This window comes from Perognathus longimembris, chromosome 8 (assembly GCF_023159225.1).
Source record: "Perognathus longimembris pacificus isolate PPM17 chromosome 8, ASM2315922v1, whole genome shotgun sequence".
NCBI classification, from domain to species: domain Eukaryota; kingdom Metazoa; phylum Chordata; class Mammalia; order Rodentia; family Heteromyidae; genus Perognathus; species Perognathus longimembris.
This window is the reverse complement of record NC_063168.1, coordinates 66,020,337-66,035,956: the sequence shown is the minus strand read 5'-3', so window position 1 is coordinate 66,035,956 and position 15,620 is coordinate 66,020,337. Positions and strand designations below refer to the sequence as shown.

Genomic DNA, 15,620 nt, shown 5'->3' with positions numbered 1-15,620 from the left:
CTTCTAGTCTGTCCTATTGGTCTTCAGGCCCATTTATGTGCTAGTACTAACAAGCTGTTTTTTTTTTGTAACTACAGCTCTGTAGTAAAGTTTGTAGTCTGGAATTGTGATACCTCCAACACTGCTTTTTTTGTCCAGAATTGTTTTTGTGATTTGGGGGTTTTTGTGGTTCCATATTTCAGTGAAGAATGACATTGGGATTTTGATGGGTATTTCATTGAATTTGTAGACTGCCTTTGGGAGTATGGCATTTTCACAAAATTAATGTGGCCAATCCAGGAACGTGGGAGGTCTTTCCACTTCCTGGTGTTTCCTTCAATTTATTTCTCCAGTTTTATAATTTTTTTCTATTGTAGGGGTCCTTCATTTCTGTTGTTTTTCTGATTTCCTTCTCTATCTGCTAATTGCTGATATACAGAAAAACTGCTGATTTTTCTGGGTTGATTTTATATCCTGTTACTTAATCAAGTTGTTATCAGTTGTGCTTGGAGGTAGAGTCGGTAAGGTCCATTAGATATAGAATAATATCATCTGCAAACAGGAAGAGTTTGACCTCTTTCCCTACTGGTTTCCCTTACGTCTTTCTCTTGACTTATTATTTCTCTCACAAGAGAAAAAAGGAAAGTACATGGTGCAATTTTTACATCATGTAAGTGACCAGTTTCCCTAGCATCATCTGTTGAAGAAGCTATCATTCCTACAACATATGTTGTTTTGGCTTTTGTTAATTATCAAATGGATGTAGTTATGTGAGTTTATTTTTGGCTCTTCTGTTCAACTCATCTTCATGTTTCTCTTTGAGGTAGTACATGCTGTTTTTATACTATGGCTCTGCAGGACAATTTGAAGTCCAGTATAGTGAGGCCTCCAGCTTTGCTCCTGTAACTTAGCATTTTGGGGGCGTTTTGTCTATTTGATTTTTAAGGTTAACTTTTCTATGTGAAGAACTACATTGGGATTCTGAGAGGATTACACTGAATCTGTAGATTATTTTTAGTAGTATAGCCATTTTCACACTAATTCTGCTTACAAACATGAGAGGTCTTTAAATCTTCTGGTGTTTTCTTCAACTACTTCCTTCAAGGTTTTACAGTTTTCATTGTAGAGTTCTTTCATCTCATTATTTGAGTTCTTTATTTGAGATCTGTATTCAAAAAACATAGGTGCTCATATCTATAAAATTTCCTCTTAGCACTGCACCTATTATATCCAAAAGATTGTGTTAGGTTGTGTTTTCATTTTCACTATATTTTAGGAACTTTTTGATTTTCCCCCTTATTTCTTCAATGACCTGCTGGTCACTGAACAATGTGTTATTTAGTCTCCATGTGTCTGAATATTTTCTGTAGTTTCTTTTGAAGACAGTTTCTAGTTTTATTCCACTAAAGAATAAATAGCCGGCTGGGGATATGGCCTAGTGGCAAGAGTGCCTGCCTCATACATGAGGCCCTGGGTTCGATTCCCCAGCACCACATATACAGAAAATGGCCAGAAGTGGCGCTGTGGCTCAAGTGGCAGAGTGCTAGCCTTGAGCAAAAAAGAAGCCAGGGACAGTGCTCAGGCCCTGAGTCCAAGCCCCAGGACTGGCCAAACAAACAAAACAAAACAAAACAAAAAACAAAACAAAACAAAGAATAAATAGCCTCCAAAAGAGGGGGCTATTTCAATTTGCATTACATAAAAAACAGAGACTATAATATTTTCTCTGACCTAAGCATGGAAGCTCAAGGGACAAGTTATTTGGCCTTAATAACCCATATATAAGAAAATACAGGCCAGGTGCTGGTGGCTCATGTCTGTAATCCTAGCTACTCAGGAGGCTGAGATCTGAGGACAGTAGTTTGAAGCCAGCCTCAGCGGGAAAGTCCAGGAAACTGTTATCTCTAATTAACCAAAAAAGCCAGAAGTGGAACTGTGGCCCAAGTGGTAGAGTGCTAGCCCTGAGCACAAAAGGTAATGGACAGTAACACCCCCCACCCCAGAAAAACCATATACAAGTACAATTTCAATCTAGTATTCACCTCTCTTAGGGTGCTTATCCGTATGTACAAAAGACAGGTACTGAAAAGGGAGAGTAGGAATATGAAATGATACATAAAAGGCAAGTAATTTTGCAGACATTTTGACCTGTTGATTTAAATGGGCATAAAATGAAATAATATAAAGTAACCTGTATAAAGTAATGGACTTGTAAAAAAGTCTTCAAAATGTACTGTAATGTGATCTAGCTATACTGTTCCTTAAGCCAATTTCATATTTCAAAAAGCCACTTGTTGGATTAAAAAAAAGCAGTTTGTGGTACAAAATATGTTAGGCTTCTCTGAATACTAATTTTTAATTTATTTTTCTACCTCTAAAATTTGCAAATGCCTTAACTTTTATGATTAGGGAAAAAATAACTTAGAGAAGGATCTTGCAAACCATTCCCAAAAATACCTTTATGGGTACAAAGAAAATCTAGACATGAACTGTAATTGATATTAAAATTCATTATTAGTTTTGTGGGTATGATAATGACATGGTAGTTATATAAGAGAACATTCTTTATTTAAAATGAACTAATTTTTTAAAGATTTAAAATGGAATATTATTACTTTTTTGAAGAATTAAATAAAATGTTTTCTTTTAATCTGAAATAAAAATTTACAGAACAACAAGAAGACATGGTAATGTGGAAGAAGTACTGTAAACTCCATTTTTTTCCTTGTAAAAATATTCCTATGGAAAAAACCAAAGATACTAAGAGGAGAAACACTTGTAGAGATGAAAGTTAGGTGAAATGTTTAGTAGTTTGATGCTCCATGTAGGACCATGCTCCATGTAGGAAGGCTTGCTTTCTTTCTCAATGAATGAGTCATTTTGATTACAATTGCCTCAGCTAATAAAATGAAGTAAATTTAAAGGTCTAATATAGACATTACAATACAAGTATTTAAAAGAAATATTAAGAAAAAGAAAAGCAAAGATAAGAAGTGGTTACAAGCTTGTTATTCTGGATAATGTGTTTTTGGAGGTTCCTTTCATGTTTATTTTTATTTGTCTTTGAAATTTTTCATAATAGAAATTTAAATTGTCATATAAAATATGTCTCTTCCTTTCCCTCTCCAAAAGCTTACACAGCTAAATGTCTCACTGAGATGGTTTTCCACTGAGTATAATTTTAAACTCCTTAGAATTCCCTTAGGCTATGCCTAAAATTCTTATCCTTCAGCTAAGCCAGGCATGAATTAACTGAAGGCTCACATCCAACTGATGTATGACATCCACCAGGACACTATTCTCAGGAGTTACAACGCTACGGACATTAGGGTTTGCTGGAATGTGGAGGAGCACTGCAAAGCATAGGACTGAAAACTTTTACACAAAAGAGTAGAGATTATTTACATCAGCTTCAATTGACAGGCCTGATACCTTGCTGTTTAAATCTCAGAACTACAAACAGTACAAGAAATGTACCCAAGGCCTAACGTATGAAACTGTAACTTATCTGTACGTCACGTTGACAATAAATAAGAAACACACACACACACACACACACACACACACACACACACTTCAAAGATATGAGAGCAAAATATTACCCCAAGTTTTAGCCAGATAACTCGAGAAAATGTGTTAAAATAAATCATGGTGGTGCTGTTACTAAACAAGATAGAAATTCTGTGCTGTAGACAAGGTCATAGGGAAAAAGAGCTTAAAGTGCATTAATACAGAAAAGACTAGAGTTTGATTAGTATGCTTCCTACTTCCAAGCAGTGATATGAGAAAACAGATGACCTGTTACAGAAAGACCGTGGAAAGATTTAATTGTCCACAGCTTTTTCAAATGCATTCTATGTCTCAAGCTTTCAAAATGCTTGGGTCAGTGGGAATGTGCATTTTATGTGTATGTTCTAGTACTAAGTACTTAGTATTAGTACTAAGGCTTGAACTCAGAGCCTGGGAACTACCCCTCAGCCTTTGCTGCTCATGGCTGGCATTCTACACTTAGGCCATACCTCCACTTTCAGTTTATTGCTGCTTAATTGGAGATAAAAGTATTTCAGACTTTTCTACCAGAACTAGCTTCTCAGCCTCCTGACTAGCTAGGATTACAGGCATGAGCTACTGACATATGACAGAATATGTACTTCTAATAGTATTCCAAGTGATAGAGATACTGCTTTGAGAAATATTGGCTTTGATATCAATGTCTGGCATCATCTGTTATATTCTATTCACAACTATTCTTTGACCAGGAAGAGGCATGACAAAACGTATTAGCTGGTACAAAGCTTTTCTCTAGCCATTGGTCACTTCATGTCACTTGCCATGCCTAACCCTTTAAACACAGCTCATTAACTTGCAAGGAAGGGTTGAGAGGATGAGGAAAGCTTTCTCCATTTGACAGTATATCATGAATACACAAACATTAAAATGGCTCAATGGTTAAACGTGAAGTTTTCAAAAATTCTCAGATGAAATGCATTAGATAAAGTACTAAGTATTAACATGCATGAAGAATGTTCTATTATAAACCCCTGTTTTCACTTTCTTTCAGCTTTCCAAAAAAATTAGCTTTTTGTGGTGAAATTTTCCATGCTTGGTTTCAGCCCAAAGGTGATTTTTTTGTGTGCAGACTTTGAGAAAATATATTAAATAGTTTTTGAGTTATGAAAAGACGAAAAAAAAGGCCACATAATTTTTCCACTTTGAAAGCAATTTCGAGATTCTTAAAAATATTCAGATAACTAAAAATGGCTGAAGTTGAAAAGTTGAAACTTTCCATGTGTCTTAGTTTTCGGCAAGATATTCTGCTAGGTAATTCAGAAAAGGTAATGTGTATGCACAAACATAAACAGGTATGCATATATTTAAATAAATGCTTGAGTCATTGGATAGACAGCAATTCACATATTCAACACAAAATTTTTGTAGGTAAGGTTTACTCTTTTCTCAAGTGGAGTCTTCCACAAATCAGAGTAGTTAGTTGCTGATTACCTGTCCTTTGTGGTTTTCATCCACCAGGATTCACTAATAAGTTATTAATGCTTTCTCTTTCTACCTTTGGCCCAAGCCTCAATGCCCGCTCCCTGCCTTCTATGTTCCCTAGTACTCACACATTCTCTCTTTTCTCCAATTCTCTCCAACCACCCTTCAAATTGTTCCCTCCTATGTATTTGAAGAACCTAAGTATGAAAGAAACAGCAGTAAAAATCTTAAATTTAGGTCAAATTGGATTTAGTGGTTTCTGTTTGTTTTGGTGCCATTACTGTACTCAGGACCTGGGTGCTGTCCCTTAGCGTTTCTGCTCAAAGTTGGTGCTCTATCACCCACTTCTGACTTTTTGGTGGCTAAGTGAGAATCAGAGTCTCATGGACTTTTCCTTTGTTAGGGTGGCTTTGAATGGTGATCTTCAGATTTCAGCCTCATGAGCAGCTAGAATTACAAATGTGAGCCACTGGTAATCAGTCAGATTTAACAGTTCCTGAAAGTAACGTACTCCAACCATCTATATTCTAATTTTTTTAAAAACAAATTCAACCAGAAAGCAGATAGTGGGGAAGTTAGAAAACAATACAGTGTACTAATTCTGCCACTTATTTGTAATTGACAAATGGATTAGGCAATTAACTCATAGAATTTCAGTATTATGAGAATAGTTCAGATTTTAAATAACAGTTTCATGTAAATATATTTTGTAAATTTCAATTGAGTACTAGGTGTCATTATGGTTGGCAGTGGCAAAAAAATCAACTTTAAAAAGTTGACTCAGGCTTCTAAGACTTATAGAACCAAATACAAGCACATATAGCTGTCCCTTCACTGAGAAACATTTTTACAAGGATGCAAAGGTTAATAGTCCCAATTTTCAAGTGAACAGGCCTAAAAGCTAAGTAGAAGGAAATCCCCTTTCTCTCTGCATAGGTATTCCTCTCAGCATGTGTTAAAATTTCTCCCACTTATAGGAAAAAAAAGTTACATGACCACTATTTCTTAATTAACATATTGTCATTATCCCTTTATTGGCCAACTCTCAGATGACTGTCCACTTCTCACCTAACTTCCTGTAGCCTGCACCGAAAACAATTTCTCAAAAGACATTGATGAATCTTCAATTACTAACTCCAGTAGACTGAAGTTCGCCATCCTCTTGAACTTTGTTGACTCAAGTGTTGTCTTGTTTCGGTTATCCTTCCCCCCCCCCCCCCCCCATCTAGGGCTTGAAATCAGGGCCTGAGCACTGTCCCTGGCTTTCTTTTGCTCAAGGGTAGCACTCTACCACTTGAGCCACAGCGCCACTTCTGGCTTTTTCCGTTTATGTGGGGCTGAGGAATGGAACCCAGGACATCATGCATGCTAGGCAAGCACTGTACCACTAAGCCACATTCCCAGCTCCTCCGTTATCTCTTGATGTGTAAAGTACTCTCCCACATTTATAGCTTAATATCACAATGATACTTTTTTTCTAAAGGTTTTATGGGCTAGGAATTCAAATAGTGCCCAAGTAGGTACTTTTTCTGTTCTACATTAAAAAAATTTTTGACTCACAATATATATTCCATACTTTTGTCCATGATATTAATACGTACAAATAAAACATGAAACAAATGTTTATATATACCTTTATCACAATGGATTTACTATTTTGTGTCTTTAAAATACTGTTTTATCATTCACAAATACATGCTTCCTTTCTCTGGGAGGATTAAATTTCCCAGATGTATCAATCTCAGACTTAGTCATGTGACTTGCTCTGCTCAATGAGTTGTAAGTAGCCACTGTTACTTCCAAGCAAGATCTTAAAATACAATTTGTGGTTCACTACTTCCTCTGCCATGAGACCAGAATATTCCAGATAGAAATGACTTGTTGAAGTCCCTGAACACTGTGTCCCTGTGTCATAGCCTATACCCATAACCAATCCACTGTTGTAGTATACTGAATGATGCAGGATCCTTTAATGAACTCAAGGCAACAGTTTGCAAAATGACTATATTTCTTTCTGCCTCTTTTTGTTTCTTCATTTTCATTGTTCTTTACACTAAATGAAGTTCCCTAATATGTACATATCTATGACACTTTCTTTTCTCTAACAATCTCCACTAGCAATTTTATCCATTTAATATCTTGTCTTCATCATTTCTCAACTGGATTGTCATCTTGCCTATCAGCTGGTTGTTTGCCTTTCATTCTTTCTCTTCCCATCAGATCCCTTTGTACATTCTATTATACTAACATCTCACTCGATGATACAAATAGAACTAAGGTTCCTTTCTCTTCTTACTAGTAAAAAAAAAAAGATGAGTCTACACTGTCTCTATGGCTACCTCATTTCCAAGACCTATGAGCAGAAAAACAATTGCATTTATTATTATAAGTCATGACAATTACTAATTAGTCTCTAACTATTTTCTTTTAAAATGCCCTATTCTGGAGAAAAATGAAGAAGGGGTAGCAATATGACAAGAAATGTACTCAGTACTTTACGTATGTAACTGTAACCCCTCTGTATATCACCGTGACAATAAAATTAAATTAAAAAATAAAATGCCATATTCTGGACACTACTATCAAAATACCTGATGAATTTCTGCAGCTTTGTGTATCAAAGCTGCTGAAAAAAGAAAATATAAACACACTACAGTTTTAGAAGAGGCAATTATTTTTCAGCATACTGAAGTATAGGGAAGACACCTGACACACACAATGTTATTTAAAACAATTTAAGATCAAATTTGCTTATAATTAGTTACAAAAATATGGCAAAGAATTGAACCAAAATAAAGCCCAAAAAGCCAGCTACCAAACTACAAATATGTCTTCAAAATCTTATGGAAGTCAAAAATTCCAGTAAAAGTAACAGACAAGATGGAAACACAAGTTTCTTATTATCACACTTCATATGTTATAAAACATAACAGCTAACTTATTTTTGGCAAAATGATTAAGGATTGCAACACTCTGGCTTATACAAACTTACTTGATTGTCAAACACATCTTAAATGGAGCGTGTCATGCTAACTTAAGGCACAGAGGCTTTGGTTTGTCTTAGTGTAGCCCAAGACACTGAAGTTTCAACACATGAGCAGGGATCACACCACCAATATTAACTGGCACAGGTGCTTAATGGGAGGGGAGTAAGTGGTGGTGGGGGGATTTCAACAATGTAGTTAATTGAAACCATACAAAGATTTTGAATAATGGAAAAAAATCATACAAAGTCTCACTCTCTCTGAAAAAGGTGTCCTTATGGACAATTTATCTCTTATATTTCCCTAACATCCACCTTTCTTTAAGAAGATAAAACAGTTTCACAGGTCTCTTTGAAAATTCTATACAATCACAGTGTGAGTTATATCTCCATAAATGACTAGGTTAAGCTTATATTTCATCTCCCCTGTCCCTTTCACTACTTTTAGTATTTTTCTTTTTCCTTTTCACACTGGGGATTGAACTCAGGGTTTCACACATGCTAAGCATGTGCTCTAACTGTAAGCTATACTGCAGCTTCTTTCACTGTCATTCTTGCAAAAGCAAGTCATAGAATTGAAGAAGCTATAAGAAGGTATATTAACCTTAAGATGTATCACATTTATTTCCTAACATTGTGAATATAATTTATTTTCTTAAATTGTGAATATAATCCCAAAGAGAGAGAAGGGTTCAAAACAATGATAAAGGGGACAACACTGATCAAGACATATATTTAAACATATATTTATAAACATATTGAATTGAAATCCCTTTGTATAACACTTAGAGATACATTACATATGTAACTGAAACCCCTCTGTACATCACCTTAACAATAAAAAAACAAAAAAGATTTAAAAAATAAATAAAACAAATATGTTGAATAATTGTTTTCAAATATGCAAGAACAACTACAAATTACATACAGAATAGATTTGGAGCAAACAAACAAAAACCAAAAGGACACATCTATGATTAAGTTAACAACTGATGAACTCAAAAATATTTTTCCTTATGCTTACAGAAAAAATACTGTTATGATTTCAAATATGCAAATATTCTTTTTCTGTTTAAGGTTTTGAAAATACCTGGAACAAGTAACAATAAAAAGTTATAATTTATATCAGCTTGCTATATACTTACTAGAACTAAGTCACCACCTACATTAAGAAATACATCCATTATTTTAATTTATATGAAGATATTATTATATCATATGATTTACTATATACCACCTAAGTGAAATCTGAGCTACATAGTAGCAGCTTTGACAATGCTCTTTACCTACCAGAAATCATGCTTTTGTGTAATTCCCTCTCTTTGAGGGTGAACTTCATAAAGTTTACTGATTCTAACAAAAACAATACAAAAAAGTGATGTGATGTCACTTCAGTAATTAAGTTACAGCTTGTGACTTTCATCTTGCCAGAGTATTCTCTTTGGCAGTTCTACCAAGCTTGCTCCGATGTAGCAGCCAGAGGCTGACTTGTTATAGAGGATGGACACAACTCAACAGCCAGTGATGAACTAAGGCCCGAGTCCAAGTACTCTTGGAACTGAATCCTGCCAACAAACCATGTGAAGACTTTGGGAACAGATCCGCCTCACTTCAAGTCTTTGATGAGACTGCCAGCATGGAAGATGCCTTGATTAGTATCCTGTCAAAGACCCTACAGTAGGGGACCCAGATAATCTGTGAGATTTTTGATCAGTAATTGAGAAATTAAATATGTTTCATTTTATATTGTCAAAGTCAGGACAACCAGACACACAACAGTAGATAAGCAATACTGCTGTTTATCAGTAGCTAGCATAATAACTGGGTCCATGATTCTAGTATCAATTCCATAATAACTTACTCGGAACTTTTCAGTTACAGGTGCCATTCTTAATACTTTATATAGTTCCTCACAACAATCTTTTTTTTTAAATTTTGTTTTTCCTACAACAATCTTTTGGAGAACATATAGTTATCCTCAATTTGCAGATGAAGTAAATAAGGTAGAGGCTCAAAAATCTGTCCAAAGTTACACATAAAAACTGACAGCAAGGACTTGGAATACCTAGTGGTAAAGTGCTTGCTTTGTATACATGAAGCTCTGGGTTCGAAGCACCACATATACAGAAAAAGCCAGAAGTAGCACTGTGGCTCAAGCGGTAGAGTGCTAGCCTTGAGCAAAAAGAAGCCAGGAACAGTGCTTAGGCCCTGAGTTCAAGTACCAGGACTGGCAAACAACAACAACAACAACAACAACAACAACAACAACAAAGCAGAAAGAACAGTGCTGGAGGAATTACAATACCCAACTTCAAGTTGTATTATAAAGCTATAGTAATAAAAACAGCTTGGTATTGGCATCGGAACAGGCCTGAAGACCAATGGAACAGAATTGTAGACCTGGGAATGAACCCACAGAACTACGCCTACTTAATCTTTGATAAAGGGGCTAAAACAATAGTTTGGAAGAAAGATAGCCTCTTTAACAAATTGTGCTGGAAAAACTGGCTCAACACATGCAACAAACTAAAACTAGATCCTTATATATCACCCTGCACCAAAATCAATTCCAAATGGATTAAAGACCTCGAAATCAAAACAGATACCCTGAAACCACTAAAGGAAGGAGTAGGAGAAACACTTGGGCTCCTTGGCACAGGATGGAACTTCCTTAACAAAGACCCAGAAAGGCTACAAATCAAAGAAAGGTTGGACAAATGGGACTGCATCAAACTGCAGAGCTTCTGCACGGCAAAGGACATAGCTCGCAAGATAAACAGAAAGCCCACAGACTGGGAGAAGATCTTTACCAGCCATTCAACAGACAAAGGCCTCATATCTAAAATATATGCAGAACTAAAAAAATTACCTTCCTCCAAAACAAAACCGCAAAGAACCAATAGCCAGCTCATCAAGTGGGCTAAAGACTTACAAAGAGACTTCTCTGATGAGGAAATGAGAATGGCCAAGAGACATATGAAAAAGTGCTCTACATCACTGGCCATAAAAGAAATGCAAATCAAAACAACATTGAGATTCCATCTCACCCCAGTAAGAATGTCATATATCAAGAAAACTAACAATAACAGTTGTTGGAGGGGATGTGGCCAAAAGGGAACCCTACTTCATTGTTGGTGGGAATGTAAACTGGTTCAGCCACTCTGGCAAGCAGTATGGAGATTCCTCAGAAGGCTAAATGTAGAACTCCCCTATGACCCAGCAACCCCACTTTTGGGTATCTATCAAAAAAACCACAAACAAAATCACAGTAAAGCCACCAGCACAACAATGTTCATTACAGCGCAATTTGTCATAGCGAGAATCTGGAACCAACCCAGATGCCCCTCCGTAGACGAATGGATCAGGAAAATGTGGTACATATACACAATGGAATTTTATGCCTCTATCAGAAAGAATGACATTGCCCCATTTGTAAGGAAATGGAAGGACTTGGAAAAAATTATACTAAGTGAAGTGAGCCAGACCCAAAGAAACATGGACTCTATGGTCTCCCTTATTGGGAATAATTAGCACAGGTTTAGGCAAGTCACAGCAGAGGTTATCACAAGAGCCCAATAGCTATACCCTTATGATGACATAAGATGATGCTAAGTGAAATGAACTCCATGTTATGGAAATGATTGTTATATCACAGTTGTAACTACTTTCAACATCCCATGTGTATCTGTAGCTTCTACTATTGATGATGTTCTTGTATCACCTTCTTGTGATTGTATCTACACTATCTCTGTAATCTTATCTGAGTATATTGGAAACCGTGTATACTGGTATTAGAACTAGGAAATTCAAAGGGAATACCAAAATTGAGAGACACAGGGTAAAAAAAGAGAAACAACAACAAAAGCAATACTTGCAAAACTGTTTGGTGTAAGTGAACTGAACACCTCAGGGGGGTAAAGGGTAAGGGGGAGGGGGGGTATGAGGGACAAGGTAACAAACAGTACAAGAAATGTATCCAATGCCTAACGTATGAAACTGTAACCTCTCTGTACATCAGTTTTATAATAAAAACTTAAAAAAAACCCAAACAACAACTGACAGCAAGTATTTGAATACAAGTCACTGGCTATTGCCAACAGTCATAGCAACTATGCAAGCAGAGCCACTAGCAGGTAGGGCTGAACTCTGTATAGATGGTAATCATGCCATATAGGACTAGTGGAGATTTAAAAGACAAGGACAAAATTATAAATTAAATAGAGGTTAAAAAGGTTAACTAAAGGTTAAAAGCAAAAATAAATTCTATTTTCTGATTAAAGTCTTATCTAGGAGAAAAATCCAACAGATTAGAAGCAATAATACAATGAATGGAGTGCCATCTCAAATTTTCCAAATGTATTTTTCAATATCCAATAGGAGAAAAGTTTAAATTCTTCACTGATATTAAAATCCACAGCCAAGGAGACTACAACTGTATTTTTTTCCCAAGGGCTATTATGAATAGGTGAATGTGTCAAGCTGGCTGGAAATGGAACAAACATTTAGTGGATCTTTGAGACCCTAGTGGGGGGGGGGGATATTTCATCATATGGAGTAAAAAGAGTCAACTGAAATGATCTCTTTCGCTCTTGCCTTCAGGTACTAGAGTAAACTTCATCCCTCCATGCTCCCATCAAGGACTTCTACAGATATCACAACCAATGGTTAGTCTGACTCCTCCAGAATACTTCAGGATCTCTTAGCTACAAGATTGTTTTATTCTGGAATGTCCTCAGAGCAAAGTGCTTAGTATGTTTGAGCAAAGAAACAAATTATTTTTTGAACTGTATCTATTCAGTGGGTCATTCTAATGATTGTATGTGCTAGTGAAAGTACATGTTTTTGCTTGCTTTAAGTTTTTTATAATTCCTTTCCTTTTCTGAGCACTTTAAACCAATCTTTGTGACTCCAGTACCTCACTTAATATCTGGTACTCAATTACCCAAGAAGTATTTGTGTGGGGGCTAGCCTAGTAGTAAGAGTGTTTGCCTAGCATGAATGTGGCACTAGGTGAAGTCTTAGTACTATAAAAGGAAAAACAATGTGGATGAAAAAATGAGTGTAAATCTCATAAAAGGCTGCTAAGCTATAGGTCATTTATGACTAACAAAGACCTATTATTCCATAAGGACAGTTGTTTGCCTGCTATTAACAAAGATAGTGATACATTTTTTGCTTCATGAATATTTGTAACATACTTTCCTAATATATGCAGATTCCTTTTTTGTCTTGACTGTTTGTAAATATTCCTTTATGAATGACAGCAAGTTAAATAACACATCAGAATCAGAAAATCCTAGATTCAAAGATGCTGATGTAGAATATCCCTCTCCTCCCCTCCCTCCCTCCCCCTCTTATCATTATTCTTTGAAACATTACAGAAATTTCACAAGCATATACTCACATGGGTCTACAGTAATAGGGAAATAAGGATACAGGCATCCACCAAGTATCCTTTCCTTTTTTCTATTTATCCTTAACCAAGAGACAAAAGAACAGGGAGAGCTGAGGAGAATTTGTATACAACATAGCCAGGATCTACAGTCACTTCCCAGGCATACTTACTGGGAGCTCAGGGGCTCGCTTCAACATCTGAAGAGCAATATAGCTGCCTACTGAATGGCCAATGAGCATAAGTTTCATTTCCTTGGGCACATGAGTTTTCAGAAAAGCCAGTTTGTGTTCTATTTGGCCATTCAACCCATAGACGTCCTTAATTTCTTGAGCATTTGGATCTAAAAGCAAATATATAAGCATACTTTCATTCAAAAATTAGAAGTAACCACCAAGCTGCAAAAGAATTTATTTTTAAAGCACAGGCAGGAGTACCTATTAATAGAAAGTCTATAGTGTACTTTGTTACAAGAGTAGACACTCAAATTATGTCGCCCGATCCTCATCATATAGTGAAAAACCTCAACACTCACAGACACATAACAGATTGATAGTCACAGAGCTATTAGCTAGGATGAGATTCAAATACAGATCTCTCTGTTCTCAAAGCCCATGAACTTCGAACTGTTTCATGAACAACTGTTAGCTTAGGTCAGGATTTTCAAACTTGCAAAGGGAATCAATCCCCCAGAAGGCTTGTTAAGAGATTTCTATGCTCTACCACAAGTTTCTGACTCAATAGATTTGGGTTGGGACCCAAGAATTTTTATCACCAAATTTTCAGGAGATGTTGATAGGTCAAGTCTCAGGACCACACATTGAGAACCACTGGCTTGAATTAATTCATGTTATTAATAGACAATAAAGAAAATGACATAGCTTCATTAATTTAAATAAGCCACTCATTTCTTTAAAGACCTTAGATTTAAAGACTTCAGTTAAAATGTAAACTGTTCTTTTTAACTAGCAGTCTTGACCTGTGATAGTCTTCCTTTCTGTCAAAACTTTGCTAGATTCTTCAATATCGAATTAAAAATGCCTCCTGCCTTCAAAGAGATCATAGTAGAGTAAGAGAAAACATAGATAAAAACAATTATGAGACCCTGAAGTAAGTATCTCAAGAATTTTCTTGGATAAAGATCAAAGTTTTATTGGATCATGGTTAAAAAAAAAAGGCAATACTCCTCTGTATTCATAAAACCTGATGTACTTTCCTCTAAGTTACTCAAGTCAAGTAAATAAAAAAAATTCTCCACACACATTATTATGTATATAAACTTAATGAAATATCTGAATGTAAGCATAAGTACCATGTCTAAATAATGTATTATAAGTCTACATTTAATATACATAGATACTCAATTTACTAAACTTACTGTATGCATATACACAATGTAATGTTTACATACAGACTGAATATAAATATGTAAAAGTTTAGCTATATATTTTCACATAAACTGTATTTACAATTCCTCTGTGACCACAGATCTGATAAGACTAGATATTAGCTATCTGAGCCTTTAGTTAAGCCTGACTCTGTAGAGGGTAACTCTTCACATCTCACAGGAGAATTTTCTGAGTTACTGAGCTCTTCTATTCTGCCCTAATATCACTCCAAAGCTATATCTTACTAATAATTTTAATTAAGCAATGTACATAATAAAGAAGCTGAAAAGAGGGCATAGTATTTGAAAGAATACTTTGAGCAGGACAAGTGAATTGTTTACTCTTTAGATGTTTTGGGGTGTGTGTGTGTGTGTGTGTGTGTGTGTGTGTGTGTGTGTGAAGGCCTAGGCGCTGACCTTGTGAATTGTTTACTCTTTAGATGTTTTGGGGTGTGTGTGTGTGTGTGTGTGTGTGTGTGTGTGTGTGTGTGTTAAGGCCTAGGTGCTGACCTTGTGAATTGTTTACTCTTTAGATATTTTGGGGTGTGTGTGTGTGTGTGTGTTAAGGCCTAGGCGCTGACCTTGTGCTTTTTTGTTCAAGTCTACTGGCTCTACACCTGAGTCACAGCTATTCTTCTGGCTTTCTGGTGGGTAATTGAAGATGCACAGGCGTTCCTACGGAGCTGACTTTGAAACGTGAGCCTCAGCTCTCAGCCTCCTGAGTAGCTGGGATTACAGGTGTGAGCCACCAGCACCTGATGCTTTAGATAAAAAAAAAACAACAACAACCCTACAATAATGTCGCATTATGCTTTGTACACATAGAACTAAAAATACAAAAATGGCCAGAAGTATTTACTCCAAATTCATGATGGAGTTGGAGATAG

The 15,620-nt window shown here is 36.0% G+C and overlaps 1 protein-coding gene across 1 annotated transcript in view; it reads right to left on the bottom strand.

The window, feature by feature from the left end:
- Positions 1–15,620, bottom strand: part of Ldah (lipid droplet associated hydrolase) — a 75,768-nt gene that overhangs the window by 47,275 nt on the left and 12,873 nt on the right. Inside the window, exon 3 of the mRNA XM_048353381.1 lies at positions 13,520–13,689. Coding sequence (XP_048209338.1) covers positions 13,520–13,689 — 170 coding nt within the window. The remainder of the gene's footprint in view (positions 1–13,519; positions 13,690–15,620) is intronic.